General features: G+C 31.1%; 2 protein-coding genes across 3 annotated transcripts in view; both read right to left on the bottom strand.

Moving 5' to 3' along the window:
* Positions 1–13903, bottom strand: part of LOC122268218 (sn-1-specific diacylglycerol lipase ABHD11) — a 29767-nt gene extending 15864 nt beyond the window's left edge. Inside the window, exons 1-6 of one of the 2 annotated variants that reach the window (XM_043046353.2) lie at positions 13746–13903; positions 11623–11776; positions 9834–10031; positions 7457–7648; positions 6162–6358; positions 5300–5548 (exon numbers count right to left, since the gene is read on the bottom strand). In XM_043046353.2, the coding sequence (XP_042902287.1) occupies positions 5401–5548; positions 6162–6358; positions 7457–7648; positions 9834–10031; positions 11623–11776; positions 13746–13753 (897 nt within the window). In that variant the 5' untranslated portion in view covers positions 13754–13903 and the 3' untranslated portion in view covers positions 5300–5400. Of the gene's footprint in view, positions 1–5299; positions 5549–6161; positions 6359–7456; positions 7649–9833; positions 10032–11622; positions 11777–13745 lie in introns of those variants that run through there. The other variant, XM_071181261.1, reaches the window with a different exon arrangement.
* A 3941-nt stretch (positions 13904–17844) lies between these two features.
* On the bottom strand, positions 17845–27400 carry LOC107440332 (sn-1-specific diacylglycerol lipase ABHD11). The gene is made up of 6 exons (XM_016053239.3): positions 27264–27400; positions 25761–25917; positions 23309–23506; positions 21093–21284; positions 18744–18937; positions 17845–18092 (listed from the first exon to the last, which is right to left on the bottom strand). The coding sequence occupies exons 1-6, from the start codon at positions 27269–27271 to the stop codon at positions 17951–17953; spliced, it is 891 nt and encodes a 296-aa protein (XP_015908725.1). The 5' UTR covers positions 27272–27400; the 3' UTR covers positions 17845–17950.
* Between the last annotated feature and the right edge of the window lie 494 nt (positions 27401–27894).

Here is a 27894-nt window from a genome sequence, read left to right as displayed (position 1 = left end):
AACTAATTTGAAGAAATACAATGAAACTAGGAGGCTTCGCCCCCTGCTCGCTGGCGCTAACCAACCCCCGGAACTGCTTTCGCAGTTCATTTCGGATTGCTTCGCAATCCGATGCTCGCTTTGCTCGCTCATTGGATACGTTCTTAACGTCTAGCTTTTGTATACTTTTTTGAACACTGAAGTTCCGAAAACTTTTCACTGTAGAAAATTCTAAACCTGTGCATTTCAATATTAATTTGAAATTGCAAACAGTTCAAATATTTTTCTTAATCACACTATTCTAAATTTCAGTTGTTGAGAAAAGTAACTTTTGATTTAAAGTCTTTCCCACCAGAGGGCTAAAACCATGTGTTGCAAAACAATATGAAACAGTACTGAACACCGGATGTAAAGCATCGGCTTCGATGAAGATAATTTTGTGAGAATTTTTTTGATAATTCGGTGAGAATTCACTCGATTAGACATATGATGCTCACTACGTGCTCTTGCGCGCCGAAGCCTTTCAATTAAAACGTATTAGCGTTTTATATAATATAGATTAGCCATATGATGCTCACTACGTGCTCTTGCACGCCGAAGCCTATCAATTAAAAATGAAGACTGTTGCCAACGCGAGAAAAGAAATATCATCGATTTTATTGATACATACGTATTAGCGTTTTATATAATATAGATTTAATTAAGTATTTTGAAAAGTATGTTACTTTCGCTGCAAGAATACCAGTTAAGAAAATTTTGCTCCAGATATCCTAAATATTTAACAAAGTAAAACCACATTTGTATTCTTATTCTATTCTTTTAGCAAAGTGTGTCCACGAATTTGTCAGGGAATTCAACAAAAAGATGGTGTGAAGCACCTTTGAATTCTATCATCTCCGCCTTTAGAAAGTGTTTCTTGATGTCTGCCTCCGCGGAACGTCTACATTAAAAGAAAAATAGTTTAGAATATATCTGTGCAATATAAATATAGTCAAAATTAAGGAATAATCAACTTAAACTCTGAAATATATTAATGTTTTTACTATCCAAGCTTTAGCTTAAGCCACATTTTGGATTAAGATATTATTTAACAGCATAAAGTGGGAATCTTAATGAGATGTTTAAACTAAGTTATAAGCTTTCGAACTCCAAGCGATTTATTAGAACAAGCTCTAGGAAAAACTGCAGAGGTATTTTATATATTGAACTGGAAGAATAACTTAAGGTCAAAATTTAATATTGATTATAACCTTAGTTACTTGTGGTATAATTAAAACTAAAGTTAAAGAACACCAATTTTTTTAAGGTAGGTTTCTAAAGTACCGTTTATCTGTAATATAACTATTTAAATGAAAATTAAATTAACACTGTGATGTAATTAACCTTACAATGGCAATGATCACCCGATATCATTTGCTATTCATCTTTTTTTCAATATCATTACCCGATGCGTACGTATAGTACCACGCACAATTCACATTCAATACTCTAGTGCTTAAAGTCTACGAATATATTATGACTAACAAAAATAAAATCTAGTAGACATGTATAAAAATCTTACAAGAATGATTCTAATACTACCATTTAGCTTTTTACGTCGCACTAGAGCTGCACAATGGGCTATTGGCGACGGTTTGAGAAGCATCCCTGAGGAAGATCCGAAGACATGCTATCACAATTTTGATCCTCTGCAGAGGGGATGGCAGCCCCGCTTCGGTAGCCCGACGACCTGCACTCGAAGTCGAGCACTTTACGGTACAACAGTTAAACGAGAACCAATACCGTACACCCTTGGTCCATAAGCAGACTAATCCAAGTGGTCACCCATCCGCACACTGACCTCAGTCCATGATGCTTGACTTCAGTAACCGTGTCTTAACGATCAGTCCGCTGCGGGACCCGAGGAAATAGGAACTGTTTATATTACGCTTTTGCCTTTAATTTCCATTAAATTTTTGATCAGTCTAGTCTTTGATAACTCTATTTCTGCAGCTTTTAGCGTTCGAGTTCAATGGATTGTTTTGTATTGATCACTCTTAGTATATATTTTCAGAATATTGTCAAAAATGAAGAATGGAAAATTCACAATGACAAATCGTTTTGTCGGAAAAACGCTACACAAAGATCACTACAGAACAAGGTGTGATTGACTGTCTTAAAACTTGTTTTGTTGGAAAAAAAAAGACTCAAAGATTTTTCTAATGCGTTTCAACACTTCGGAGTTCAGCAATCAAATTGGTTTCGAAGTCCCAACTCCTTTAGAATTAGTTCGTTAAATTTCAATAGCTTTATTTTTCTTTTTCCCGTCTTAAATTTTAATTTACTGTCCTTAGTATGTATATTTCTTTTTTATTTCTCACAAAGATTCCAACAATACTTGTCAAGAGAAGACATTTTTGGAACACACAATTAAAAAGGTACTTCTTAATTTTTTATTCCAACTTAAGAATTGTGGTTCTGCTTTCAACTGTTGCTCACAAAAGCAGATTTCATCGAAGTTCCTCCATTTTTGTATACATTTCAATATGTTGTTAATATGCAAATAAAATCTCATTTTTCCTCTCCTTCTCAAATAAGTTGCGCGAGTTGTGTGATGTAATACAACGACTTCCCGATAGGGGAAATAGATATATATTTGTTGAAGAAGCTTTCTAGTTGTTGGTTGATTCAGATGTGTAGCACTGTGTGTGCGATCTATTGTTTCCTCATATTATGTTTTAATAAATACTTTATTTACCGGCATTAGCCTCTGTGTTATTCAACCAAACAACAGTGGTAGCAGAGCGTGGTTTACGATCATCATGGAGAAAGACTTAGCTTTTGGAATTCCGAAGTTGACTGGAACTAATTATCATCTTTGGGCCATGAAAATGGAAGCAGTTTTGAACCTCAAGAAACTAATGTCGGCAGTGACAGAGGAAGCTCCAACTGACCCTGGTAAATTGCAAGTTTGGGAAACTACAAACCAAGATGCCGTATCATACTTGAAATTGTCTCTATCAGACGAACAGGCTTTGCAATATGCAGAAGAAAAGAATGCAAAAGCTTTGTGGACAAGAATTAAAACTACCTACACTGGGCTTGAGGAAGATAGAAAGATTGATGCGGGTGCCGAACTTAAGAGCTTAGAAATGCTGGATTCAGAAGCCGTAAACGATTATATAGCTCGAGCTAAAGGATTATCGACTAAGTGTGCTTCCTTGGGACTGAAAATATCTGACAGAGAATTAGTGTTCTACACGGTCAGAGGTCTAGCTGGAAAATATGAGCGCATAAAACAAGTTTTAAAAACGCAACGAGAAAAGTCGATAGAAGAAATACTTGAAGTCTTAAGGGAAGAAGAAAAAGATTTACTACAGAAATCCCGTGGACATAGAAATTTGGAATCCGCATATGCTACTCAGAAGAAGAGTTTACCTAGAAAAATTTGCTACTCCTGTAGACGACCGGGACATATAGCAAGGGATTGTTATTCGAAACATCAAGAAGTGGGAACAGATAGAGACTACAAAACATCGACCAGCAGAGCAAAAGGTCACCGAAAACCAAATTTTCAAGAGACATTGGTATCCGAAAGTGCTACTCCAGATGATTACGCCTTTGTTTCAGCTGAACAGAAAGGACAAGTGGACGAATGTTGGATCCTGGATAGCGGAGCCACGTTACAATACACTCGTTGCATTATATATAAATTGTATAATGTATTATATATGAATAGATTTTTATATATATAAATTTTTCGGAATTTAGATTCGCTCCGATGCCTTGAATTTTTCCCCTTGCTTAATCTTTTAGTGATTATAACTATAAAAAAATTATTTATCACAACTATAAAAATTATTGTGCAATTTTAATGAATCTCTCATGAAAATCCGCCGTTGTAAGCTATTTTAAGTATTCTTCTGTTTTAATATTCATCCAAATATATCTTTAACATTGCCTACATATGTGAGAACACAAATTTTCTGTTTGGTATGTGGTCTTTTCTTTTTAATAACTTACCAAACTAGTCTATTTCTCCAGTCCAAATATTTTGAAAGTTCTCAAAATCAGTTACATTTTTGTCATTTTTAAACAATCATTCCATTCCTTCAAATGTGGTATTTAAAATTTACATTTTTAAATTTTTTCAAGTTATTCTGCTGGAGAAAAATAACTATCTAGTTTATAGTCCGTCCACAGTAAAAGACTAGAGAAGACAAGACCAGGTACAAGCCATGGTTAGAATAAGAATTACAGAAACGCGTATAACGAAGTACGATACTTATCGAATAATGTTCACTCCAATGGTGATCCTTTGATACAATAACTTCCCATACCAAAATGAACTTTCAGAAAATCATCTTAAGACTGTATGCGGCTTTGAGATATAGATTGAAGATAAGTGAATAGAAAAAAGTGGTTATACCAAAAAGAAATACTCAACAATTTTATTAAGCAATTTGTTTCAATCTTATCCGCTTCGACTTTTTCAGATTGGTCCACATTTCGAGAAAGTTACTTTTAATTTGTATAAAAATTTTCAATTTTCATTAAAATTGAAATTTTGATTAGATTTATTTCATTGATAAAGATATTTCTCAATTCAATCGAAAATATTAAGGAGAAGATAATATTAAGTTACTGATAAAGGCAAAATAAGGGATCATAAATCGGCTTTACATAAATACTTTTCATAAAGCCAAAAGAAACTCTTTAGCTACTATTCTTATAAACTATATAAGTGTTTATTAGGAAGTTAAGAAAATTTCGAGGCAACAATGTTCTAGAGTCTCTCAGTGCAAGTTAAAAATTCGATGATGCAATAACTTAATATAAAATCATGCGAGATAGACTGACACTGACAATCTTAAAGAAACGATCCTCGACTACGGCAAAACTTCTGCAATAGAGAAATTGTCCCAAGCTCTTACCAATAACACAGATTTTTTCCTTAAGTTATTCCTTCATTACATTATGCTACTCTTACTTTTCATGCAAAAAAAAAAAAAATAATACTGTTTTCATGGTTTCCTCGCATCGTTACGATTCAACAAGATAAAGAAAACGTAGCATAGCATTTATTGCTAGCAAAATATTTTCTAATTAGCAACATTACTCTACGTTCAAGAGAATTGGCATGCGCATTCTGATCGATGCTAGTTTGTGGGGGTGGATGACATTTAGTTCAAAGACAAAGTGTTAAAGAGGCTTCCATTTTAGTGTTGGTTCGCAAGAAGTGATAGGTTCAGGTTAATGAAGTGAATAGCAGCAAACATATGCGATCATTCACATGATCCTAACATATTCAGAACATTTAATCTATTAAAACATTACAAAGTTTTAGATGAATATACTTTAATCAATTTATACATGAATACATTGCAGCTTTGCTTAGTGAACAAACTTAAAACCACACAGCTACATAGAACTACTTAAATCTTAAACTTTCAGGACAGCGTTGATTTTTTCTCCAATCACTTTAGCCAGTTCAACAGGCTTGTCAGCAACAAAAATGTGTGAGCCTCCCTCAAACGGTACCAATTCGGCTTTTGGAAAGTGTTTCTTCATGGAATCCTTTGCATCATTTCTACAATAAAAAGTAGTTATAAATCTTGCTCTTATACAGAAAACAGTTCTTTAAAATGATTAATTCAGCCTTACTATAGAATTTAAAGTCGTGCACATCTGTGTCTTAAATATGTGACATTAAAAATAGATTCCAGCGTAATATGGAGCTGAATTAAAGATTTATATTTTCTTGCTTAAAAATTATAGATTAATCTTTCCATTTTTAATATAATGGCAGTCAAGAAATTCAAAATTTAATCGTTTATCTGTATAATTCTGGAAAAGTGGTTAATCCGTACTAATAATCATTTAATAAAACGTATAAATTTCAGTAATTTTACAATTTATTAGTCTTATGGACAGTTAATTTTAGCATTAAATAGAACCCACGGAATAAATTGAAGAGTTTAGGAGAGTTTTTATTATAGATTATAACATTCAGACTTAGTTTGACTCATCTTCAAACAATCTGCTCTGAATTCAGGTTGTCAACCGATATTTTATTTTTTTTAAATTAAAACCATAGCCATGCTCTTTTAATTCCTCTAGTCTATTTCTGATAAACATCGAAAGTTTTAACTCAGAAGTTTCATCATTTGGATCAAAACAAATTACTAAGCTATCAAACTTACACTTCATAGTGAGATTTGGTGCCATAAAGAAAATAAGCTGGTCCATCATACACTCCCTGGTAGTCTTCTTGGTGCTTTTCAAGATCTTCTAGAGCTCTAACAAGAGTATTTGTGTTGTAATATGCATTCCAACCAGTTTTAGACTTTTTGTACTCGAACTTTCCATTTAGGTAAGAAGCCTTCTCATTATCCTGTTTCTGAAAACAAATCATTCGAAAATAAATTGAAGATTACGAAATTCTTATACTGTAAATCAACTTAGATTAATAGAGTGGATTTTAAAGTTCATAGGCAGAAAATGAGTAAGGTACTTCCTAAACTAGTCTCATCTTAGATCTAACAGCAAACATTTCTCTGAAGAGTCCACTTTCAAAAAGTGCTTGCACTTCTGACGTTTCTCAGTCTAATGTTTGTTCTGGTCTTGCTACCAGACGTTTGTTCTGGTAGCAAGTCTGGTAGCAAGTCAAAAAATGCTAGCACTTCTGACGTTTATTCTGGTAGCAGTTCTTGCTACCAGAACAAAGCTTTCTGTTCAGACTTGCTTCCAAAACAAATTATTAAGCAAATAACTTGTGTTAAATAATGGTATTTTTATCTTCTAGGATAAATTTAAGTTAATTTCAGCGATTTTGTTTCGAACTTTAAATTCATAATATGCTTGTAATAAAATTTTAAGTCCTTCGCGCATTAAAATTTGCTTATTCTTATCGATAATCGCACTAGGTTATAAGTAGGCTTTCAACTAGGACTAGAAATAATTCTGTGTCTAGTAACTTCTGCAGACAAGACTTATGTAATTCCAACTTTAAAAAATCATGGAAAATAGTTTAATTAGAATTTTAAGTTAAAATTCTAACTTAAAATTCTAAGTTATTTTATAAGAAAAAGCAAAAATGCACCCTAGCACTTTGTCTTGTTCAAGAGTTGCAGAATTGAAACTAAAATAAGCAATTTATGAAAGTTTAATTTAATAATCATTCAGGCTAATGCGTATTCTCATTTTAATGTACAATCGGTAAGCGAAATCAGTCAAAACTTTACACATCCAGGTATCGCTCTCCGTTTGTAATCAGATGAAGTAAAGAAATTTTAAATCTTTTTAGAGCCCTAATCAAAATACACTTAGTTTAACAAAAACTAGACATTTTAAGTCCCTATAAGTGCAAAACGCACTAATAAAAATAACGTGGGTTGATGTTAAAATTTAACACATTTTCTAAGTAAAGCAAGACAGATTTTACTTCTTAAGTTCTAACTTTATGCAGAGACAACTAGCAATTTCGGCCTAAACTTACCATCCATTGTTCCAGTTTTCCATATAGACTTTCCACACTCAATTTTGTGACATCGTCTTTTGGGGTACTTTCAGGAAGTTCTTGGACGCATTTTGTCCACGTAGTCATGAACTCTTTCGTACGTTTAATCAGCTCGTTAGATACTGGTTTCGCATACATTTCCACAATAAATACCATCTCAAACCTCGTAGGCTAAAAAGAAATTCATTAAATTTGATTTAAAATAGCTTAGTGATATTTCGAAAATTTTGTTAGCTTACAAGATTCAAATAGATTACAGACAAACGAAACTTAGCCATTTAATGCTTTTAAAAATGAAACTTCAATTAATTTGATGTGAATTAATATTTGCTTCAATATTTTTTTTATTTCCAATGAGCTGCACAATCGGTCTTGCCGATAAGCAGACCTAGTGCGTTCTCCGGAGGAGGTATCCACTCTTTCAGGACCACCACAATGGGTGAGATACCGTTGGTTAGCATCCAAATAGAGTCTCGGTGCTGCCATCTAGTGTGGCAGAAACTAGACGTCCAAATTAACATTTGCTTCAATATATCTGGAGACAATAAGCTAATTATCGCACTCGTATTTGACGCTCGTGCTCAGGATTTAATGACGCCCTATGCTTAAAATTAAAACTAGTCTACCAAAAACTAGCTTAATCTAAATACAGATTCTATTAACTACGAAAGAGTAAATTTTTATTGGGGAAATTTTTAGACCAATAACAAATCTAGTAGGAAATTCTTATCGCTATCAAGTTTAAATTTTTGAAACATTTCCTTAGAAATATTAAATTTCATACCACGACACACGTAATCTGATATATTAGGACGTCTACTGAAGCACTAGCTTATAAAAGTGAGTTCTCTTTAAGGGAAACTGTCTACAAAAGCATAAATAGTAAATATTTAACGCATAAATTAAATCCGCTATAACTTTCGAATAAACTGAAACTTCGAAAAATTACAGTTTGTGAACAAATATAGCTCTTTAAGCTTACCATATCACACCCAGAAGTTTAATTCCTGCGACTTATGAAGCAGCTAGTATGATGTTTTTCCTACTGGTTTAAAAATTTCTCCACAACTTTATGATTTCAAGTTTAAGGTTTCGTGCAACTAATTATAACGTTCTGAAAAAGCAAATAAAATACAAAGATGCTACAGATAACAGAGATACTATTATCAATTTGCATACATTGATGGTTTTGTACTCTGCTCACTAATTTTACTTAAACTTGAGAGACAGGATTAATCAGTTTCCTTAATTTTGAAATGCTTGCAAAGAAGTTTGTCTTAAACTGAGTGAACTAAAATAAAAAGACTTTTTTAACGTCTGACTATTATATCAGTAATTTTTTCTGGCTGCGAAAATACTGCAATACGTTTCTAAAAGTTCAGATAAAATTAAATTCGCATATGTTATGAAAAAATAACCCCAGCCTAATAGACCATCACGCATATTAGTGCAACAGACAGTTATTTAAATTCCTCGCCAAGAGGTATACTGATAATAAATGCCTGGAAATAAAAGTCTAATTTTGATAATTAAAATAAACTTAAAAATAAAATTCACTCTATTTCTAATTTTTAATGCCATTAATAATCCATACGATATTAATCTATTTAGAAACTGAAACACTTAGAAGTAGCATTAGTGAGCAAGTATTGAAGACAACCGTGTTCTATAAATTTTTAACTAGTGATTCTATAAACTTTTCGGTTTGACAAATTGTCATTTTTGAACCTATTAATTCAAGATGTTTCTAAATAAAATTTGAAAAATTTACTCACCCATTCACAAAAATTAGCATTTTTATAACTAGACACCTTTTACTTCCGATATTCTAGGTAGACTACTTTATTTTAATTAAATATTAGTAACAGATTTATATTAATGCGAAGAGGCTAGTATTTGCTACAGTATGTTAAATATTGCATAATCAAAGGGAGAAAAACCACATTTAAATTATATAGACACTGGTTCAAAAACCTGGTTGGCTGACGTTTACTGGGCAACAACGCATATGGAAATTTTCAAATCTCATTACAACAGCAAGGGGAAAAAATTTGAACGCATTCGCCTGAAAGATTCCCTCAAATAGAATCTAGAATACTGGGTCATCTATGAACTTTATTAAATATTCAGAATAGGAAATTTAAACATTCTGGAACTTATACAGAAATTTAATGACTAAATAGCTAATTAATCTGCCTATAATGCAACAGGAATCTAGTAAAGAGTTAACAGAATTTATAAAATTTTTAAAACTAAATTCATGAATGCTCAAGCATGACTGATCAAGTTAGCTGCTACCACAAATGAATGTATAACAGTCAAAGGAATATTAATTATATAAAATAATTAAATATACCTCTTTTAGAGCAGCTCTAATGGCAGTTATTCCACCCATATCGTGACCTACTAAAATAAATTGTTCTGGATGTTCTGGCATTTCAGTTTTAATTTGATCCATCAATAGAAAGAGGTCGTCAACATTAAAGCTGAAACTAAAATCAGACTCGTCGGCATGTGTTGTCTCACCATGATTCCTGGCGTCATAAGTATAAACCTGAAAGGCAAAACATAAACCAAGTATCAGCAAGTAGTATTCTACAGAAATTTTATATGGATGTGGAAATTAAAAGAACGTAAATACAAAAAAATCACTCAAGCTCCAGAAGTAGTGTGCTTTGATATAAGAATTCGCATTCTAAAACTTAAATGTGTATCGAATTACACCGTAAAAATCTGTTAACGTTAGACAAATGGAAAAATTACAATTCTTGATGCTGTTAATTTAAAGATCAGAGAAAAAGTCCAATCTGCATTCTGTTAGTCAGGATAAAATTAACAGAGAATAAAAAGTTATATAAATTTAAAAATTTCCGGGAAATTGCATCCAAATATCTAAAAGGATTGAGTTTAATATTTGAAAATACACGTTTATTAAACACACATTTACCCATTCTAACGACTTGACAGAATTGGATGAAATTACTTCTTCATGAATTGGAAGCATTAATTCTTAAAGTTTATCAATGTAAGTCTTAATAATGATCGCTTATTTTTAAGCGCTTGAAACTAGTTGAGTGTTATTTGCCATTTATATATTTTTTGAAGCGTCTGAAGTTTAGTTCGGTAAAATCTTGCCTCTTCAGTTTCTTTGGATTATTTTATATATCAGCCATTTAACATTCAAAGGCACAAAATTATTGCTTTCGTCACTAATTGATTTACTTTTTTAGCTATATTTAATATATGTAGATTGCAAAAATTGGTAAAACTTAAAACAATTGTGATTACGCTTATAGTTATTGACTAATTATAGCAATCAATGATAACATCTAAAGATTTTAATTTCCTTTTATAATTGATCGTAGTCTCATAACATTAAATAAGCTACTGAAGTAAGCTTAAATTTTATTATGTTAGGTAATAAAACTGACTCTAAACTGAAAAACTTCAAAATTTGGACACGAAATAGTAATATTAAACCACAACCGAAATTAGTACAACAATTATTGAGAACAATGTAAACTTCTGGGTAAGAGCAGCTTTAGAAAAATTTGATAAGAGTTGAGATTTGAGGGTTATTCGAATATAATTTACGCAGCTGCTTAAACTAGATTAACAATGAAACAGCAAGACACTATTCAAACGAATTACTTTATCAACTTTTATATTTTAAAAGCAGCTTTCGCAATAAGTTTAACTTAACTTAGTTATAAACTTAAAAAACCAGTTTAAAACAAGAAGCAATGCTTAATGCAAATAGAAAACCTTCGAAATTCGCTTTGTTAAATACTGCGCATTAAGTGTTTAGCTGATAAAATTTTAGATTAACAAGTAAATTAAGTTTTGCGTTAAAACTAATACAAACTCATATTTAAGAGTTCACAAAAATTACGTGAATATTTACAAGAATTTTCTGTCCTCATGTAATGATTCCTTAATAGTGCTATACTATAGTGCAGTGTCTATACTACATTCTGAAGTTTGAAACAAGATTTCAAAAAGTTAAGCTGAATGCACTTATTCTAACAGTATTAGTTTACACAAAATAAGTATTTGATTTTTAAAATTATTAATTTGATTTTCAATGAAATGCTTGCATAGAATTGAATATTAGTCAAAACTGAAATATAAAATTTGTTACTTACTCTTCTTCCTGTGTCATTTGCCACAGTTTGAGGAATATCACCCCATATTTTCTTTGAGCAAAGCATAGCATGCAGAAAAATTATGGGATTCTTCTTATCCTTTACTTCACCAGTTGGATCAACATGTTCGAAGCTTATTGAGACTGACTTAGATCTACGGAAGTTGGAAACAAATTTATAAGCAGAAAGAATTTCATTTAGATTTTTAATAAGTTCCAGTACATTAACTGAAATGATTCAGGATATTCTATACGTGATTTTTATGAGAAATTATAATGAATCTAAAAAAAGGGACAGGTGAAGCAGCCAAACTTAACATGCCCAACTTAATAGTTAGAGGCTTAAAATCTACACAATAGAAAGAACAATCAATTAACGCTAGAAAGACCGAATACTACTTTATACCTAGAAAGACTGGAAAGTCTGCACCTTCACAGATAATGTAGATCAATTAAGCATTCATAATATATAATCTTAATTTCTGAATTAACCCTAAAATATTAGAGACTATCGGGGAAATTTTATGGTATTTTGTTATATCTGTTTAACAAAAATATGTAAAGGGAACACTGATTTTTCAATGATGCGTAAACATTAGAAAATTTAGTTTTCATTTCTCTATAAATAAGTAATATAGGTACGCTGAAATAATCTTGTTTTTAATTAAACTGGGGAACCACATTTCACTTGTTTCCCGGAAATCAGTATTCATTAAAATTTTCTTAAAAGTAATTAATGGTAAAAAGTATACAAGCTTTACTTCGGCATCTTTCAAATACGCTGAAAAAATTTCCATCATTGAAAAAAATTAAACATGGAACTATTTAAGAATAAATTTCCGAAATCTAACTATACTGAAAATAATTTATCCTCTTAGCTAACTCAAACTCCAGATTAAAACTAACTGCAATCAAATATAGCTATGCTTAAGTCATTGTTACCTTGTTTTCTACCTTTCACATAAATATGCAGTCTAATCATAGACTCATAATTATGTATGACACCACAAAATTAAAACCTAGATTGCGATCATATTGCAAAATATTGTTCGCAATGAATAAACACTCTTCATTTATGTTATGTGCTATAATATTTTAAAATCAGAAAAGCAAACATTTAATTTTTAAACTAATAACTTTAAGGTTAAGCATGAAAGTGAGGAATTTCACCATTCAGAGTTCCTTCTAGACGCTAAATTTTCAACCGACTCGAGTATTGAAAAAAAAATTGCCTAAACATAAAAATTAATTTATTTATTTTTTTTTGCAGAGGTGTAAAAATGTAATGTCTTCAAAATTTTCCTAAAATAAAGCTGATGGTTAGAAACAGATTTAAGAGTATGAATATTTGATTCAAACAGTGCTAAAAGAACAATTTTAAAGACTTAAAAACTTAAGGAACAAGCGTATTTTTAAGAAGAAAGCAATGTCAAAGTGTCATTAAATTTACTAGCGCAACTGCAACTCAACCAAAATTAATGACTCAAACTTTAATACATAGAACTTGCATCAGAAGTTACAAGACAATGACAGAGAAGCATAAACTAGAATTAAACTTAAAAAACCTTTTAAAAGACCCAATTCCAATTTTTTTTTTTTACAAAGAATCTTAAAATTATGTTAAAAAGGACTTTCGTATGAGTAATACTTGTAGAAAAACTTTAGTGTAACTCTTAAAAGCTGTAAATTCTGTGATTGACATGCTGAAGAATTATTTCCGAGAATAAAGTCAAATTTCCCTTTAAAAAAGAAAGTAGATTTTATTAAACTTAAATTTAAATATTTAAAAAGGATATAATTATGTTTCAATGCATTTTAACGTTACGCAGTTTTTAATACATTATGAACGAATGAGCAAAAAAGTTGAGAACAAAAAAAAAGCCATCTAGCTAAAGAAAAGGCTTCAAAATAAGTATTAACGTTTCAACAACTAAATAAACTACATAAGAAAATATAGAAACTTTCAATTTTCTCATAGACTGATGAGAGAGAACCAACAAACTTTGAAAACCTTTTAAGAATCACAAAAATAAAAACCCGTCGCTAAAAAAAAACAATGAATAGACACATTAATCAAAATACAAACAAATAAAGAAGAACTAATACATAAATAACGTTTCTTACGCTTCCATTCTTAAAAAAGCTTGCTCTTCCACTGAGTATAGCCACAAGTAGAAATCTTAAACTGCGAGTATTTTTCTCATTAGTCGGTTTTTATCATAAAGTAAGGCAGGAAAACCGATCTAAATTCAGTGACAGTTGCAGTGTTCTCGCACACATATCAAGTTAAAGTTGGAGTTAAAATATGTGTTTGTCGGTAGTTGCAGAGAGATTGAGGTCTCGGGTTATGGCACAAACTGTCAAGAATTCGAAGTCACTGAAGAATCCTAATCGGATATTATACTAAAGTTTAAATTAAATAAAGAGTTAAATGCATAATTTTCGCTTTTAGTGCTTCTGAAAATATGCTTCTAACTGGTAATAATCAGTTTGATGAAAATTGGAATAGTACCAGTAAGTAACAGTAATATTATATGATATTCCCTTTTATTTTCTGAATGAATTGTAAAAACGAAGAGTTTTTTAGTAAGAAAATCATGGATTTAAACATTGGGTCGGCAGAGTGGTTTCACCGAACCGTCAACCGCACTGAAGCGTAAAAGTAGCTGGTTCGAATTCGGCATAAACCTGAATGCATCTTTGTGATGGCGTTCTCTAAATTATGCTATCTGTTTCTCATCCTTACAAGGGCAAATAAGCCGCTTTTCTAATAACCCCACAAGTCTATATATGTGCAAAAATAAAATAAAAACATTGAGTGGCTGGACTGTCAATATTATGTTGCAATAAGTTGGACAGTAAAATGTTGCATGCCACTCTATATAGAAAAATCAATGAGTCTTTTCCTAATTAAATTTGCCCCACAGTGATCGTAAAAACACGATTTCCAATAGAATGCCGAAGTCAAGTATCACTGGCAGTGGTCAGTAAACGGGAGGGTGATTAATTTGATCCCCCTGCGCAGGGACTGAGGGTGCGTGCTATTGATCCTTAAACTCTTCTACCATATAGTGCTCAACTTTGCGTGCAGATCGTCGAGCTACCAATGCAGGGGAGCCATCCCCTCTTCAGAGGATCAAAATTGCAATGGAATGTCTTCGGATCATCCCCAGAGATGCTTCTCTGACTGTCGCCGATAGCCCATTGTTCAACTCTAGTGCGACGAAAATAAGGACCTGGACCTAAATATATTTTCTAATAAATAATGATGTGTAACTAAAGTGATTAACAATTAAGTTTGAAATGTGATGAAAATAAACCAAAGCTAGAATCTTGGAATATCCCTGAGAGCACCATTTAGAATTCGAATTTCAAAATAGATGTTAATTGATTAAAACAGGGACAAAAGTGGTTCTGTGAAAAAAAATTATGAATATTAATAGGCATGCTGCGAAAAATAAAAAGCCGACTGTGCTAATGTAACGATAAAAGAAAAGGAGAATCCTGCAAATACTGCACAGAAATATATAAAAAAGGAGAAACTTGAAATTCGAAATAAGGTGGCACATTTTAATTTCAAGTTTGGTTTTTTAAGAGTTAATAATTATTTTAATTACTTTTTATAACAGCAAAATATATAAACACAAACAATTCAAGAAGATTCGAGCCCAGTTGGTGAAAAACCGAACCTTGATTTTCAAAACATACCTGATTCTGAAATTTTGATCAGCAAACTAAAAGCTAGTTGGTTTGCCTTATAACAGGTGTCCTGTACTCCCCCTTGCAAATACGCTTCCTTAATTCTTGTTAAAAATAAAGTAAGAAAACTGTGGATATCAGGTGTTAAAAATGAATAATAAGGAGAGAAAATGACACACTCAGTACAGAAAGGTATTACTCCGAGGACAAGTAGACGGGTATTGCTATTTCCTTCAGAAGTTCCAAAATTTGCAGGTAGCTGGTTCGAGTCCCCCTATAAAGTAGGAGTGTATACCTTTGCGTATTCTTCTCTATAATGTGCTGTTTGTTTAACAACTTGAGAGTTAATAAGTCATTCTTTCTATCCTGCACACTACGGTGTGTATGGATGTACAGCAATCAATAAATGAAACCATTTAAGTTAACTATTCTGAAAATTTGGATAGTTTTTTCTGGGTACTAACTATCGTCCTTCTCTTTAGTTCTAGGCCTAAAGTGACTTCAAGGAAGAAATGAAATTATTCCTTCTTAAATATCCTCCAGCAAAGTTAGGCAACACGTCACACCATCAGGTTCTAGTTTTATCCGATCACTTGGTATCAACATTGCACTTAAATTATATGAATTATGACAACATTGAATGAATATGACAATATGAATTATGACATTTATATGAATTATGACAACATTGCGATCATTAATGATAACAATGCATATGCAATACGAAAGTATGGGAATTACTATTGATAATTATAATAATCTAATGCAATGTTATCGCAATCATCAATAACATCTTAAAAAGAAATACTAGATATTTTACCGAACTATAATTATTGAGTATGATACTGTTTGTGAATGTTGATAAATATTATTTGAATGAAGACAATATTGACCTATATAAAAATATAAATTGAACATGTTGAAAATTATCACGAAAAAAAATTTATTTTTGGCATTAAATTAAGATTCTAATTCGGCACCCATGGTTGATGGAGACCTATGTTGGTCTTTGTGATAAATCGTAAAAGTAGCCACTAACACATTCTGTCTTTTCAATACCGGCTTTCCACATTTATTTTTAAAAAGTCTTAAAGAATGAAAGGATCTCAGACCTTTTATTAAGTACTGTCGCTATCTCAAAGAGGTGTGATATAAAACTGATTTGCGGGGAAAACGACCCCAGATGTCGGGCGTTAATGTCGTTAAACTAGTATCTAATACTCAAACATTCAATTTAAAAAAAATTGAAGCATTTTACAACCAATTATTTGTTTTAAAATTTGGTCTTTTGATAGCCTATCAAAAACTGATTTAAAAAAATATCACTTAAGTATTAAAATTAAATTCGAAGTAAAAAATGCTGCAAACTTAATAAACTTTTGAAGATAATCATTTATACTAATGAGGGAGTCAAGTTTTAATTTTTCATTTCGACTAAATTCCGCTGTAGTTTTGCATATAATTTTAGATTGTTAAAAATGCTCTCTTTAGACATGATTCTAACACTTTAAAGTTGCATAAGGAACTAAAACTCAAGTGATACGATAAACCTTTTTGCGAAAATATGAAGTTGCACTTAAACAGAGCTGTTTGTACCTCGAAAATGAAAAATTTGCAGAAAAATCTTTTCATTTAAGTGAAGAATAAAATATTGCTTACAATTAGTTTCAACATTAATACTCTATTTCGCATCTCTGGAAAACAGTTTTGTATTGTTTATAATTGAAAAGCTTTTAGTTTAAGAAATCTAAAAAGGAAGTATTAGAGTTCCTCTTTTTCGAGGTTTAAATAATCCTTTATAAGTCAAAACTTTGTAGCGTCTGTACGCTATTTGGGAGGCCAAGTATAGAAGTAATTTTTATGTCTCATTCACTTTTCTTTTACAGCATAAAGTGATGTATTTAGTTTTGAGTTCCTCAACTTTTCTGAAGATGATCTGATGGTGTACTAAGAAATGTTCAATACTTTGGAAAAAAATTGAATTTGAAGGAAATTAGTTTTGCTATGTTCTTTTTAGCAAACCAGAAACTTACCACAAGATTATATAAACTATTACAGAGTTCCTATAGCACTACTGACTAATAACTACCACAAACTGGCTACACAGAACAAGTTCAACTCGTAGAGACACCTATATTTTTTTCCTTCTGGTCGTATCAGTCTTTTTGATGCCATATAGCTATTTGGGAAACATTGTTTTCTAGTCCCTCAGTTAAGACGATGATTCGGTGGTGATGCTACTAATTTCAAGAAGAAAACATTCAGAATTCAGACTACCGATTTTCTATCTTTATGTTTGAGTTTACAAATCAGATTTTTAGACACTATAAAAATCCTATGTTAAGAGTTAAGCTCATGAACATTTTTAAAGTATCAATTTTGTTTCATACCAATCCCTTAAATGTATTTCAAATTCAACATACTTATTTGAATGCTAACGGACTACGAAGTTGTCATTTACTCGTATTATGTAGTGCTATGATATGCTTTAAAGAAACAACTTCTAGGGTTACAAAAACACTAATTTCAAACTGCATGAGAATTTATTTAAAATATTAAAGCATAAAAATACAGCATAAAATAAAAAGTTAACATTCAAGAACTTGAGCACAAATCAGATCACATGATCTCTAAGACATCTCATTAATGCTCTTGCTAATTTCACTGGCTACTTTATCAGGAACATCAGCAATGAAGAAGTGTGAACCTCCTTCAAACTCAACGAATTTAGCTAGTGGAAATAATTCCTTGATGGAATCTTTCTCGTTACCTCTAGAATAAAAATAAATGTATAAATACCAATGGATAAAAAAAATAGAGCAAGAAAATAGAACATTTACAATTTTATATAAATATTAGTGAAACTAGTTTGAAATAAACTTTAGATTCATAGAACAATTTAAGTCATTAAAATTTGAGTTAATTTCTCTGGATAATTAAAACACTTAGCTTCAATGAATTTAGATCTAGAACCGAATGTGGTTTTACTGTTAAGATACACTGCATTTACGGAAAAGCTATCCAAGAGTATTTCGAAAAACAAATTCCAAGAAACTTATTTAAAATACATCCATTTTAGCAGAAGCATAGTTATTTTCGCTTTCTTTGAAGTGCTTAAATCACAGTTAAGACAATAGTTTAATACGAAGATCAATATTTCATTGCAAAAATAAAATGCTGCGTATATACACCATTGGCCAAACTACACAAATGTAGTTCACACTAGTTCATGAAGTTTTTTACTTTCAGACCTTGTGACCTAATCTAAAGAAACAAGATTACTCTCAAGTAGAATTATATAATTTAAATAAGTTTAGTTTGTCTAAATCTTAAAAAGGATAGTTCAGTGTCATAATTACTAAGTCATTGTGAAATACATGTTAGTTATAAAAAATTTAGTTTAATACTGAAAAACCAACTTACATATTAAAGTGAGATTTTTCCCCATAGAAGAAATAAGCTGGTTTTTCATACTTTCCCTTAAAATCTTTCTGTCCCTTCAGTTCGTCGAGGGCTTGGCAAAGATTATCTGTGTTATAAAGTACATCATAACCTTCAGCTGTTTCGTGGTATAAGAAATTCGCATTTTGGTAAGAAGACTTCTCATTATTTTCTTTCTGGAATAATTAATTTAATTATTAATCTTGACAAGTAAAAATTTTACCAATTGCAACTGTTTGCGAGAAGCTCTATACAATGTAAAAAGCAGAAAATTTAAGTGTTTTAATTATGAATCTTGATTAACGCAGATAAGATTAGTTATACTTAAGTGACACGGGAGATAATCATTTTAGAGATCCATTATAGCTGCGATACTCATTTGATTTTAAAAACGCAGATATACCACTATTTCGTAAGCCTTACTCTCCTTTTAATGTTTTTATTGTTAGTAATGGAAGTTCTGTAGGAATAAACTAGTTAAATTTGTCTCGATTGATTGATTGATTGATTGATTGAATGTAGGGTTTAGTGGCACAAGGTCCAAAAACGGACATACTGCGCCAAACTAAATTTGTCTCGAAATTCGGTACTTGGTGACAAACTATTTCAAAGTAGAAATTAAATATACACCTTACGACTCAATGCAAATTTAATGGAATATTTATAAATCAAAATCTTGAGCAGGATGCTTGTTGAATATTTTAAATTTTAAGAGTAAATCTAGATTACAGAAAAAGTTACCAATTAGTGAAGGCACCAACCGAAATATTCAGCTCCCAGGATTGTTGAAAGCAATGCTTAATGTGGGACCCCAAAGTTCAAGGAAATTTCTTTGCAGTTTGTGGTGCGAGATTATTAAACTAAGGCAGGAAATCTACACGACTGGAAGCTAATCTGCAATCCAATGGACTTTAACGAGTAGTTCTCTTTTTGGAGACTTCCCTTTGTGTAAGTTGGTCGTAATCATGCAAGGATTTATTCCAGTAACTTTTTACCCAAACTAAAATATTCTAGAATCTAATTCGGCCAAACATAAAAGCTCGTTAATGTCGGATTAGAAGTAATTTACATAGGTTTGTGCATTAACTTTTATTGCATATTATTTGTATTACCCAGGTTTATGCATTTTAGGTTTTATGTAATAACTCTCAAGATTTAAATATATATGTTCTTAAGTATTGTAATTACTTTAAACTTTGTAATATCATTAAAACATAGGTTCACAATTATCAATTGTTAAGAAAAATTTCTTTACGTCCAGTACAATATTGAAATCGCCTAGAAATATGTAGTATTCTATTTACAATCACATTACAGGCATGTATTTTGCATTTTCTTGAAAAGATACAGAATAGAACAGATTGTTCGAAAGTTGAGAAACTGGTTTTAAAAATCTATCCCACAATCTCTGCATTTTCGAAATTTAACAGTTATAGATTGAAGGCTAAAATTAAATTGTAAATTTCTTTACTAAAATATGTAAATATATAAAAATGAAAAATATGTTGATTTAATTTTTAAAACAGGAACAAATGCATAATTTGAATATCAATACAATGCTTGCATCGGCCGAGTGAACGTATAAGGTAGTTTAGAAAAAATTTTGAATTTCATTGTGCAATATTTCTGCAGTAAATTGCATACTCAAAGTGCTATCAAACTTTAATTTTTTTTTTAATTCTAAAACAAGCTAATTTATAAACTTTAGGGAATATTTGTAACACTAACGAAACTTCAAACTGTACAACTCAATGTTGTTTTTATAATCGGGTGTCCTCTACGTTTGCTATACGATACTAAAAAATTAAAACTAGTGCTCATAGCTTATTCTTAACACTACCTTTAAATTAAAATATACAGACTTCACAATGAGTGCAATAAAAGTTTTGTAACTAGATAAGTACAATAAGATTATTACATTAAAATTATAGATAGAATTAATGTAATAACTTTAGGTTGCATCTAAAACTATGATAGAAAATTTAAGAGTTCAATATCACAAAGCCCCAAAGAGCTTTGGACAACTCATTGAAGTTTGAACCTATTAGAGATAGGTTTGGAGCTCAAGCCTACTGAAAATTAAAAAATTTTTAAATAAATTTACGTAATAATATGAAATACACATAACGTAATAATATGAAAGATACACATCAAATGATGCATCTTGCGTGTATTATTTGATGTATTTGTATTTAGTATTAAATCTTAAAGCATGTTTATTGAAATTAAACAAGAGTCAGTCGATCCGATCTGGAGAATACCCCAGACCATTATAATTATGCACAACATTAATTTAAGCTTAAAACTTGCAACTAAGAAAACTAAACCTACCATATCATCCTCTAACTCTTCATATAGTTTTTCCACGCTTATTTTTGTAACAAGCTCCATTGGAGTGCCTTTAGGAAGTTTGCGAACACATTCAGTCCACTTGGTCATGAATATTTTTGAACGATCAAGGAGAAAGTCCGGCACTCTCTTAGTGTACATTTCAATTACTATCACTTTCTCAAATTTTTTAGGCTAAAGAAAGAGTACATTTGTATAGTTCATATCAAGATAAATCATTAGCATTTTAAAATTTCAAATTCAGAAAATAAGCTTTAATTTTTAAGTTACTTCATTGGCCACACTTTCTGAAGACTTAAATTTTGATGAATTAGTTGTCTTGTTAACTTCAGCAAGATTATAGCGAGGATGTGGAATCTGTATCCACCTAAAGGTTTATCGCCCATTGTTAAATTATTCTATAAATATTGTTTTTGTAATAAAGTACACTTTTGTATTAAAGTAATCTTAAAATTACAAAACTGCTTCATACGTCTTGCAGTTTATTATTTATTTACCACATTTTATATGAACCAGATATAACTTTAAGAAACTCCTTTAGTTGAAGTGACAGATTCTTAATGGGTAAGTTATGTCAATGTATTCCTTCGACATTGCTGAACAATGTCTTGAAACGAACATTAAAACTACCAAAATTTGAGTTTGAAAGTTAACATGCAAATATACGAAGTCTGACTGCTGATATATCAGTAATCGTGCATAAATCTTACAAATGAAATAATCACAGTTCAAATCTAGCAACTTCCATAGCATAATTTACTAATAAATTTATATAATTTAAATGGTTTTGGATGTTTGATATATCCATACTCAAACTTAATCAAGCGTTTTTGATTGATGCTATTTTCAAACTTCTTGGAAGATATTAAAAATTTATTACAAAAATATTGATGCAGCAAGGCATTTTATCGGGACGGAATCCTCATGCATTTTTCTAATTGTTTTGCCAATTCTACTTGATGTTAGTCTGAATTTTATTTTTTGAAAATTTAATGCACGTTTTTAATTTTTTGTAAATCTGAAATTATCAAATACGAAACAAATTTACGTCAGAAAAATTGACAAAAAGCAAATAATGTTTCAGAATTGTCTTCAACTTATACGTATGCGGTTACGAAACCGATGAAAGCCTTATAGATTTGATTACAAAAACTTAAAGCAAGTCGGAGATTCTATGTCCAAACAGACAGTTCATACAAACACGCTATATTTGTTTTTATCTTAAACTAGTTTCATAATTTAGTGCTACTTTTCAGTTCATGATCTTTGAGAATACTCGCAGAGTGAAGCATTTCGATGAAACTTTAGCGAAAGGAAAATTTGCAAGAAATACTAGTTTAAATTTTGTCTTTAGTTGAAACCATGCGAATCTGCTTAAACAAGAAACATTCTTTATCCAAGAATCACATCCAAAGAATTGCCAACGAAGTAGTTTCTTGGTTTGAGAAAAGTCGCCAAGCATCTAGTGAATTAACAAATCACGCTTCTATGTATAGCCTCTAAGCTTGCAGAAGGTGGATTTGAGAAAAGGATTTAACTTTTCTTAAAAACTTCAGTCTTAATACTAACGGAAAAGAAAATCTGTCTTTCTACGGAAAATGCTTAACTACCGTCACGGTTTTGTACCCGAATCTCCAAAATTACTTCGCACAGAAAAATTTTGAATTTGTCTATAGTTTACTATAAATACTGAATACTAACTCTGGTATAAAGCCTTTAACAAATTTGCTTTGGTTTTTATACACGAGTTCATGTAAACACAACTTATTTGGCAAATATTTTTTTATATTTGAAACTCAAGCTTACATCTAAATTCTATGAATTTCTTTCAAAATAGCACTGAACGTTAAAACAGTTTAACACTAACACTATACGAGATTTTTGACATTCAAGTACGCGCTATGCTTTTAAAGTAAAAATACTCAAAATAACAAAATACTATCTAGACATATGAGCGAGCTCATCTTGAGACTGGACCCGGAGCAAACCGCGAAAGCAGTGACGGAGACTGGATTGAGTGGATCTGTTAAATAAAATGCCCATTAACACAAATCGTGGCACTAAAGCAGTCAAAAAATTACGCGGTGGTTTTAAGATTCACGCGTGATCGTTCATTACTTTAGAACGAGTTAATAGTTGTCATAAGCATGAAACTATTTTACAGCGTTTAAAAAATGTGTAGAATAAAAAGTCTATACTATTGCTAGAGCAGCACTGATTGCAGTCAGTCCTCCCATATCATATCCGACTAAAATAACTTGATCGGCTGCTACTGTTGTGGCATCGTTGACTGTTACACCTCCCATAAATTCTAAGAGATCTTGGACATTCAAGTCGAAACCAGACTGGTCAGTGTGACCACTATCACCATGATTTCTGGCATCGTAAACATAAACCTGAAAAATAAATTAACCTATTATTATGCCGCTACAGAAACTAGTCAAATTAAAGCACTATTGCCATAGTCCTTATTTTTCATGCGACGTGAAGATTGTCTTTATATTAATAAATTTAACTTAATAATCCGAATATTTGTTAAACTGATATATTTCATTTCCACAAAACAGTAACTTTTCTAAAAGATGAACTCACTTTTAAAAAGGTAACATAGTCTAATGCTTAACTTAAAGTAAAAAGTTGCTAGTTTCATGTACGATTATTGTAATACCATGCGATTTAAAAAGAAAATTTAAAATTTGACAAACTTACTCTTATTCGTACTCAAGACTCAATGCATTTAAAACGGACCGAACTTCACTATTTTACATTCTTTAGGCTCATAAATATAATTTTAATTTTTCACCCAATAAATGAGTATTAAATTCATGAAGAAAAAAATTTACCCTAACAGTAAGATTCAAATGCTCTAAAATGATAAATTGCAAATTGTTACAAGTTATTAATTAAATCTTAATGCCTTAAATATATATTTGAACATTATTATAAACCTTTAATACTATTGGATGTCATAAGTTTTATTTGTGGAAATATTAAAATGCAACTCATTTTTAATTAAATTCCAATCAGTGGAAAAACTTCAATATGAAATGCAAAGATCGGTACGCCAAGAAAAAAGAACACCCGAAATCACTTTTGATCAAATCTTCACGTTCTAACACTCACTCTTAATAGTTCGAAGGGGTGACCTCAAGTATGCTAATTAGTGAAGACGATTTTATAAGTTACTAAATCAGACATAAAAAACGTACTCTAAACATACCTTTTTAGACGGATTTGTATTTCTAATACGAGGTAGCAGCAATCTGGAAAATATGCTCCAATTTCGTTCAAATTATGTATTTTGCCATTTAAAATTATACACTTGATAATTTTAAAAATTATCTTACAATGCAATATTTTTAGACTTAAAAAATGCATAGCAAGATTTTCGCTCAAAATTACCTTAGAATAGACTGAAATTTTACATGTATATTAAATTTTTCAACTAGTTACTTCGACATGGCGAAATTAGCAAAAAGTGAAATTAGCATCGAGTCCAAACTTTGAGCCACTGTCCTGACCAAACTATGAGGAACATATTTCTCATATTGCGGCATTCCCTATATTTTGGAGGTCAGAAACTAGAATCCGTTGGGGGAAAATATATGTTTACTCAAAGAAAATAAATCTGTGTTCGATTTCGTAACCTAAGTATCGTTTGCACCAATTAGCATATTTTAGATCACTCCTTCGAACTATTAAAGAGTCTAGAAAGTGAAGTTCCGATCACTGGATCAAAAGTTATTTAGGACGGACTGTTTTTTTATTTTGCACACTATACATACATCATTTGGGTAAAAGTGTCATTCTATGCAATCTTACATTAATTAAATGTTTTGGAAAGAAATGAACTTCAAACCATTGTTAATAAATTATAATTCTGTAAGACAGTGACATACAGTAACTAATTTTATTAGGATTAAGTAAAAATAAGAGTATTAAACACTTAATTATATTTGCAATGAAACATTTTTCCTTTATAAGACGGTATCACCAGTTCTGAGTAAAAAATGACAAAAAAATGTAAAGAAAAAGTTGCTGTAAGTACGAATGAGAAAGATTAAGATATTAAGAGCAGTATCCGAAACCAAGCAAATTGTGCATTTGTAGCAATGAATTTGATATGATCATAGAAAGTTCAATTCAATGGCTGGGTTGTTTAAAGGGGCTAATCAGAATAAAAAAAACACGGATACATTAAATTCAGACCCAGAAGACAATCAAGTCACTTGGACTCTTAAGACTGTAACTGGAAGCAAATAGCTACATTCCTGTAGAAACAATTTTATAGATTTTTCTAGGTCTAGTTAGGTAAGTAGGTACCTTACGTCACACTGGAGCTACACAATGGATTATTGGCTATTGTCTGGATATTATTCCAGTGGAAGAATTCCGCCATCCGCTCTGCAGTGGCAGCAAGAAGGTCTGCGCGCAAAACAGATCGCTTTATGACCGAACAGTCAAGACCAATACTGAGCACCCTCTGTTCCTATGCAGACCAATCATAGTGGTCATTCACCCGCTTAATGATCTTAGGCAGAATACTTTGTCTTCCGTGCATAACTGGGGAAAGTGTCTTTACGATCAGTCCACTGCGGGATTAGGTTTGGATCACACGATAATAGAAACAAAGTCAAGTAAATTACTCACTCTTCTTCCAGTGCTATCGGCTACAGCTTGAGGGATTTCAACCCAGGTTTCCTTTGAGCACAGCATTCCATGCATGAAAATGACAGGATTTTTACCATCTTTTATTCCTGCTTCAGGATCGATAATGACAGACTCAATATTGATTTTCTCAATAGATCTACAAAAAGATATAGTGTAATTTACAACTAAATTAAAAGTTCAGGATACTTTGTCTTTTCTTCCATAAATATAAAATTCTTAAAAACAACTTCGCATATATTTCAGACAATCAATAGCAATTCCTAGTTCCATTTCAAATTGATTTTGAAGGGTACCAGCTTTTGTAAAACAAACTTATTCATTAACTAGATATTTTAACGATACCAGATATTGGAGTTATATTTTATAAACATCACAAAGGTGCATAAACATCAAAGTTTGTCGGACATTGAAATGTGCGGAAGAAAAATTTAAAATTGCCTAATTTAAATAAATTTTTTTAAAGTCAAAAATTTCGTTATTCTTTTTAAACTTTGAAGTCTTAACACAAATTTACAAAATAATTATGCGGCATTATAATGTTTAGGATGCTAGCAATACAAACACTTAAAAATTTGAAACTAGCAGCATAGATCGTAAAGGCATAATCGTAAGACTAATAGTTTTTAATTTTCGTTTTCATTGTTATTTCTACAAATTAAATTACTTTTGAATTATAAATAAATATTGAAAATTTTAATAAACTACTTAATCTAAAAGATTTAAATACATTTAAAGTGAAGTTTATATTACTAAGTTACAACACTAAATATTAACATAAATTTCTAACTATAGCTTAGATGATATTGAAATATCTTATCTTTTACTATGATATTATTGAATAAGGGATTAACTTTGAAATGCATTCTATATTTACGGACAGGACTTTTTTTAAATTTAATAAACAGGCATACCATTTATATGCTTCTACTTTAAGATTGGTTGAAATAGTTTATAAATTTGAAACGTTTACTATTTTTGAGTGAAACCTGTATTTATTAAGTTAGATAAAATGCAGATCTATACCTGATGAAAACTTAAGATTTTTTTTATAACACAACTATTAAATTTAGAAATAGCTTAGATAAATTATTGAAATTCAAGCACATGAATTATTTAAAAGAATTAAAAATTAAGTTTTTGAAGAAACAAAATAGAGAAATATGCTTTTGCAGGAAACAATTCAGAAGAAGTTTTCATCCATAAGTTCAAATTAAATATCTTTCAATTGAGAAGAGAATACAATATTTAATGAAGCTTCCATATTTATGTTGGAAATAAAAATAAGTACTATCCCTAAAATTGTATCCTATCGTCTTAATGCTCTTACTCAAATTTTTAAACACTAGTGAAAGACACACCAAATATTAACTAATCGTAATAATGTTACAAACTTTTCTGTTATCGAACCTTATTAAAAATTTAAATTTAAGCACAAAGAAACACATAGAGAAAATATAAAAACGACTAATAAAAATATAATACTTTGCCATTCTTCTTAACTGCAAGACTTCACAAAGTTTCCTGATACTAAAAACTTGAACTGTAATCTCCCGACTATGTTACCTTCTTTTATACTAAAGCAGCAATAATACATGATGATGTACTTTCAGCAACAGTTACAGTTTTTATACTGAATTCAAATTAACTCGCTTCTACGTAGACACCTGTAATCCCTAAAGAAAAAGATTGATTCAGGTTTATTGGTGCAACATACATGTTCAGGCTTGAGTGCTCAACTAAGGCTTATAAGCCTTTGTCAAGTAGAAGGTCAGATTGCTTAATACAGAGAAAAACAGCACCAACACACATCCTAGGTAAAAGCGGGATTCGAACTCGCTGCCTCCACGCTGCACACAGCGTTTGATGGACGATACCTCTCAGCCAAGATGGCTCCTAAAGAAAAGGATAATGTTCCTAATTTACTATGAAGTGGGGAGGTAGCGAACTCGCTTCCTCCAAGCTACGCACAGCGTTTGATGGACGATACCTCTCAGCCAAGGTGACTCCTAAAGAAAAGGATAATGTTCCTAATTTACTATGAAGTGGGGAGGTAGCGAACTCGCTTCCTCCAAGCTACGCACAGCGTTTGATGGACGATACCTCTCAGCCAAGG

The sequence above is a fragment of the Parasteatoda tepidariorum genome, chromosome 5, assembly GCF_043381705.1.
Source record: "Parasteatoda tepidariorum isolate YZ-2023 chromosome 5, CAS_Ptep_4.0, whole genome shotgun sequence".
In the NCBI taxonomy this organism is placed as follows: Eukaryota; Metazoa; Arthropoda; class Arachnida; order Araneae; family Theridiidae; genus Parasteatoda; species Parasteatoda tepidariorum.
This window is presented reverse-complemented; position numbering and strand designations above follow the sequence as displayed.

Bases quoted from the DNA above. Each gene is read 5' to 3' on its own strand.
- LOC107440332 (XM_016053239.3), bottom strand. The intron at 21,285-23,308 runs GTATAGACTTTT...CTCTTTCTTTAG, and splicing joins TCAGTGCTGCTCTAGCAATA to CCTAAAAAATTTGAGAAAGT. The intron at 18,093-18,743 runs GTAAGTTGGTTT...TTTTTATTCTAG, and splicing joins GAAAAATCTCACTTTAATAT to AGGTAACGAGAAAGATTCCA.